The sequence below is a fragment of the Physeter macrocephalus genome, chromosome 16, assembly GCF_002837175.3.
Source record: "Physeter macrocephalus isolate SW-GA chromosome 16, ASM283717v5, whole genome shotgun sequence".
NCBI lineage: Eukaryota > Metazoa > Chordata > Mammalia > Artiodactyla > Physeteridae > Physeter > Physeter macrocephalus.
In genome coordinates, this window is record NC_041229.1 from 100,015,171 (window position 1) to 100,021,737 (window position 6,567).

General features: G+C 37.9%; 1 protein-coding gene across 1 annotated transcript; it reads left to right on the forward strand.

Moving 5' to 3' along the window:
• Positions 1–5,948, forward strand: MS4A2 (membrane spanning 4-domains A2). Its single transcript, XM_007123786.2, has 7 exons — positions 1–67; positions 1,196–1,319; positions 1,856–1,987; positions 3,766–3,822; positions 4,349–4,504; positions 4,866–4,964; positions 5,827–5,948. The coding sequence occupies exons 1-7, from the start codon at positions 6–8 to the stop codon at positions 5,923–5,925; spliced, it is 729 nt and encodes a 242-aa protein (XP_007123848.2). The 5' UTR covers positions 1–5; the 3' UTR covers positions 5,926–5,948.
• Positions 5,949–6,567: the final 619 nt, after the last annotated feature.

Here is a 6,567-nt window from a genome sequence, read left to right on the forward strand (position 1 = left end):
AAAAAATGGACACAGAAATTGGGAGCAGAACAGATCTTGCTCTCCCAAACCCACAAGAGCCCACCAGGTAGGTACAGGTTATTATTTTTTTCTATTTCCAGTCACTTAGTGAACCAGATATAGTCAGTGCTGGGGAGATGCCAAATCATGAACATAGGCATGGACCCATCAGGTTTAACTAAAATACAGAGTATAAAGAAGTTATTTGCTATGCTTTTTCACTAGTTCTCCCTGGTTGATGGGGAAGAAGGTTTTTACTTAGCTTTTAAATTGGGAACAACTTAAGTTTTCTAACAAAAGAGGTTCATATTCTGGGTATGGGGTAGGGGAGTTTGTGTTGGTTTGGCCAATTTTCTGTACGATGTTATAGAAAAAACCGAATGAACTTGTTGGCCAAACGATACTATCAGTAGAGATCTCTTGCCTATGTGTCTGATGTGTGTTAAGGGACAGAAGCTTTTCAAAATGACCTTGAGCTTCTTTCTGGTTAGTCTTTGTGAATCTCAAGCTGTGGGATCCTGCCCCACTGTTTAGAGGGGAAATGTTCCCAGAGTGAAATCTAGTGGAGATGTGCATAGTCTAGTTTTCCTTCGAATACCAAAAATTAACACGTGTTAAGACTTTCTTCTTAAAGGTTTTAGGGGAAACTAAAGACAGAGCTTTGGTAATCAATATTGGATTGAATATCATTGCAAAATATTGAGTAGACTCTGAAGACACAGTATTTCCAGTTAGCCTCCTCTGAGGATGAAAATAGGAACAGACATCAACAAATCCTTCAAAACCATTCCTTTATGCACATGAAATTGAATGTGTCACTGACAAAATATTTTCAGATACATTTCTATGTTAAAAAGACTGAGAGATGCATAGGTAAACATGTCTGTTGGATTGTTTTTAGTTGTATGCATCAATACAGATTAATGAGAAAGAACCTGGTAATAATTCTAGATTAAGAATGAGACTTGGCCTGGTTTTTTTTTTTCCTTTTGTCCACCTAATCATTGATGAGACAGTAATCTTGGCCACTAACTTGGACCCTCTGAGCCTCAGAGTTTCTTGTACTTTACAGTGAAGATTTTCATTGCAGGATTGTTTTGAAACATAAACAAGCACAATTCCCCTGTCAGTTGAGAGCTTTGCACAGGGAGTTAGAGAATTTTCTCATGGCTGCATTTCTGTTTAAACTTCATAGTGTACCTGAAATTGAACTTTCAATATTATCTCTCCATGATAACGACTTACTGGAGAATGCTGCCCCATCCCCACCACGCCAAACGTGGCTGACTTTTTTGAAGAAGGAGCTGGAATTCCTGGGGGTGAGTGAGCCTCCTCTAATCTCAACTAGAGTAAAGACTGGCTCTAAGAAAGTGTATTTGCTGGCATCCACATAGTTTCCCCACTCAGACTCATGAGGAGTGAAATACCTGGTAGACGAAAACTTGACACTTACTGCACCCTGTTGGGTAAAAAGAAGCATTTCCTCATGAAGACTAGGATAAGAATAGCAAATAGGATCTGTCAACTCTGCTCAGTTGCCAGTTGATTAATATCATCCTGTGAAGGATTTATAATCTTTATCTTCTCTTAGATGAAAAGGGCCATTATTGATGTCCACCATGAGAATGTAAATAAAGACACAGGAGAAATGTACTGGCTATTCCTGCATTAAGTCGTGCCTACATAAATTCTTAGAGTGGCCAGATGATAGTGGAAAATATTGCATTTGGATACTTTCTCAGGACTGCCTAACACACCAAAGCAATTTCTTACATTTCGCCTTGATTATAAGGAAATTGATGTAATCTTAGGAAAACGTCTTCTTATTTCACAAAACTTATGCATTTTTCTACAGGTAACACAAATTCTGATTAGTTTGATATGCCTTTATTTTGGAATATTCGTCTGCTCCGTGTTCAATAGTTCAGAATTTAAAGACTTTTTTTCATCATTTAAAGCAGGCTACCCATTCTGGGGAGCAGTATTTGTGAGTATATGTCTACAATTGTCTCTGAAATAACACTGTACATGGCTTTTCTTTTATTCAGATCAGATCTGACCAATTGTTTATTCTAGTATTTAGAATATATGAATATATTCTAATATGTAGATGGAGATATGTAAATATACATACATATTTGAAGTTTACGAAGCACTTTGGGTTGAATATGCTAACACACGTTTATCAGATGAGAAACCTGGGATTGATAAAAGTTAAACATATTACCCAAGAGGCATTTAGCTAATAAAAACTGAAACTAAACTTTCAGAAATCAATTTCAGAAAAATTTCCCTAACACTATCCATCAATAAAGTTATCTTAGTGAAGGGAGGGGGAAAAGATTGCTGAGGTGAGGAGAACAAGACTGACATTTGAGGCACTTCTACTGTGCCCTAGAAACTCTATTAGGTGCTTTCTCATTGTATCTTTTTTAGTCATTGTACTATTTAGAAACTAGATGGCTGAATGAGCTCACAAAGATATATAGCTTTGGGGCTTCCCTGGTGGCACAGTGGTTGAGAGTCTGCCTGCCGATGCGGGGGATACGGGTTCGTGCCCCGGTCCGGGAAGATCCCACATGCCGCGGAGCGGCTGGGGGCCACAACAGTGAGAGGCCCGCGTACCGCAAAAAAAAAAAAAAAAAAAAAAGATATATAGCTTTATTGAAGTATAACTGACGTACCATAAATGGCATATTTTAAGGTGTACAATTTGATAAATTTTGACACATGTATACACACGTGAAAACCTTACCACATCAATATAATGAACATACTCATCACTGCCAAAAGTTTCCTTGTTTCCCTTGGTAACCCTTCCCTTCCTCAACCTCTGCCTTCCCGTTCTCAAGCAATCACTTGTTTTCTGTCACTATAGATTAGTTTGCATTTCCTAGAGTTCTATATAAATTGAATTATACACCATGTTCTGTCTACTGTCTGGCTTCTTGCACTTGCATAATTATTTTCAATTAATCCATGATGTTTTTTGTATCAACACTTCATTCACAAGGATATATTATTTTAACCCTAATCACATTGGCTTGGCACTCTGTTAAATACTTAGGTCTCTGGTCATTCGTTCAAGACTCTCCTTGAACCTTTGCCATATTTTATTTGAAACTTCCTTACTGTCTTTTCATTTCAAACAGCTTATTAGATGTCTCTCAACTCACCATACAATCTGAATCTTTGGAATTTTGTTTTAATTTGTGCTATTGGTGGATATGTTCACTAGATCTTTCACCATATGCATTTTCGTAATTACTATATGTCTATATGGTACATGGCAGACTCTGGAGACACACACGTTTCTGGCCCAGAGAAGTTGACAACTATAACACACAAGTTGCTCATGAAAGCAAATGATTACAAAAAATTAGAGTAGTGTTATAACATAATCATGCACCAGGGCTGCTGGAACTTACAATATTTAATAGTGACCCATGGACTGTCAGGGTTGGCATCACCTGGGAGCCTGCTAGAAATAAAGAATCTCAGGCCTCATCTAGGACTTACTGAGTAAGAATTTGCATTTTAACAAGACTCTCATATAATTCATATGTACATTTAATTTTGAGAAGCTCTCTATAGGAAATAAAAAAATAAAATAATAATATTTAAAAATAAAAATAAATAAAAAGTAAAGGAGAGCTTTATAGAATACTCACAACTTTACCTTCTATTTGGAGGATGGGGGTGAAAGGGACACAGAGAAGAACAGAGACCCACTGCGCTTTTTTTTTCCTCCTCCCTTTTGAACAGTTTGCTATTTCTGGATTTTTGTCAGTTATGTCTGAAAAGAAACAGGCAACATATCTGGTGAGTTGCATTCTGTCCTTGTCCATCCTTGAGAAGGTAAGAAAAATTTAATTTTGAGAGTCTTGAAAAAGATATGTTGTCATCTCTTATGAGCGAATGTGGATATGTGATATTTTTCCAATCTACTTTGGGTTTAATGTAATCACTAAAAATAAAATCATTAAAATACCAATTGTATCACTTAAAAACAATAAATGTAACTACTTTGACACTTGTTGAAAAAATATCCTCACACCTGCTCTGTCCTCATAATATAGTCCTATGATCCAATAAATGACTCGTTTCCAATTAAGGAGTCTATTTGAGGAGAGACTATGAGTATCCATATGGCTTTTCCTGAATGCAGTCCTAGCAAGAAAGTTATAGGTCCTTATTACACAAGTGCATTTTCAAGACTTCCCTTTTTCATCTATATTTTAAATAAATGCAGAGTTTATTGGATATACCCAGCCCTGAAATGCAGATAGGTTTATTGAATACTGTGGCAGGTGCAGAACCAAGTCTAAATGTTGTTCTTTGTCATCAGATACAAGGAAGTCTGGGAGCAAACACTGTCAGCAGCATAGCTGGAGGACTAGGAATCATCATCCTGATCATTAACCTAAAGAAGAGCTCAGCTTATATCTACCATTGCCGGGATATTTATGAGAACGACTTCTGCTTTGTGGCTTCTATTTCCACTGTATGTATTTCTTGTGGAAAGCCTAAGATTCTGGGTCTTAATCTCACTAAGACGCCTTCTTTTCCTTTCCATGAACACAATCCTTTCTTGCAACCTCAATCACATAATGCAGTGTTCTGGAGGCTCATACCCAGTGATGTCCCGGCCTCCTTCCCCTGCCCCCCCCAGCTGAATTCTGCAAGGGTGGAGTCATCTGCTTTGAGTAACCATCTCCTGGTTTTCCCATGTGTCATTTTATAGGAACTGGTCTTGAGGGTGGGCGGTCATGAAAACAAGGGTTGCTGTAAGGGAATGTACTTCTGGGACACCTACCTTGTCACTCTACTTGTCTTTCTGGTTGTTGTTTGTTGTTATTCAACAGAAAATTGTGGCAATGATCCTGTTTCTCACCATTCTGGGGTTTTGCAGTGCTGTGTCACTCACAGTCCATGGGATTGGAGAAGTAATTGAAAGAAATAAGGTAGGCAGAGGCCTGATATTAAATCCTAAACAATAAGCTAAAGAATTTGAGCTTTGTTTCTTAAAAATATGGCCTGGGTTTCCTGCAACATTTCTTCCAGTTTCAGTATTCCATTTCTCCAAGTTTCAGTACTTTGATTTCCAAATCTCATGTTTTGAATCAAATTTTCCACTCACAAATCTCATGGTATATTCCTGTGACTGAGAAGTTTAGGAAAATAGGATCTTCATTATTTTAGAAAATGTAGATGCTTTGAAGTTGATGAGCATGAGAGATGAATATACAGGTAGCAAGTGATGGAAACACTCAGATATCTGGGCTTATTTGCTTTCTCAGAATAGTTCCGTTATATTTGTTCCTGCTCTCTTTTTTCTTGGCTTTCACCTTCCCACTTGCTCTGAAACCTCAAGCTTGTTTCCTCCCTAATTCATGACTACCAACTGTATTTCCACTTGTCTTACCCATTTTACACCTTTGATGTATGAAAAAGAATTACCAATACTTGATGCACATACATTTACTCAGATCTTCCAGATAAAACATGCTCTCTCCATCTGTCCACTTGCCTGAAGCATTCAAGTCTGGCTGCCTTTTCTGATCACTTTCCTCCAGAGATAAGAGATATATCAAATTTCAGACACAAAATCATCTCACCAACTTCTCAATGACTGACAATTTCTTCTGAGCCCACTTGGCCAGACAATCTGGCTTGGTTTGTCAGAGATGGAGGTATTAATTACAGTGTAATGGGATATGGTGGGATTCAGAAAGGCAAAAGGAGATGAGATATGCCTCTTAAGAAAGCCTTCTCGTGGCAGGAAATTCTTGGTGATTGATACTGAATGATTTTTTCCCTCATCAGATTCCAGAAGATCGTCTTTATGAAGAAGTAAACACCTATGCACCAATTTACAGTGAGTTGGAAGATGGAGGGGAGGCAACTTCTCCCACTGATTCATAAGAATCATGAGTCCAGAACATTCTGATTCATAGCAAAGGATCTAGAAAGCCAAGATCTTTGTTTAAGGGACTACTGGCAAAATTTCAATTCTTTCTGTGACCTGCCAATTTTACATTATGATTTATTCTCCAGATGACAAAATTCTATTTTTGTTGTTTCCATTCACTTAAATCCCCCTCCATTTGTAAATACGATAGACTCCTATTTTTCTTGTTTTCTGATGCTGTTTCACACCCATCCCTTCTGGGATGTCAACAGAAAACAAGAAAAATAAGCATTTACTCTGTGCCTAGAACTGTGAAAATAGAGAAAACAAGAGGAAGGCTGGTTGAGAGTTGAGTTAAACTTAACAGTTTGGTAATATTTGTCTCTTAGCCCCTTTTAGAGTTTACAAGAGCTGCAGATGTATGTGATATACGCCCCCCAGCCCTACTGGACTATAAGCACCTTGAGGGCAAAGTCCACTCAGCAAACATAAACTGAGAACCAACTAAGTAAATTTTTTCACATCTGTCTCTTTCCCTTTGTGTATCCCAGTATTTTATCCATAGTGGGTGCTCAGTGTGAATTTATGGAGTGTAGGGGTGAATATTCAGGGAGGGTGTATCACCAGGTCAAGCCAGAGGTAGGGTAGAAAAGGAG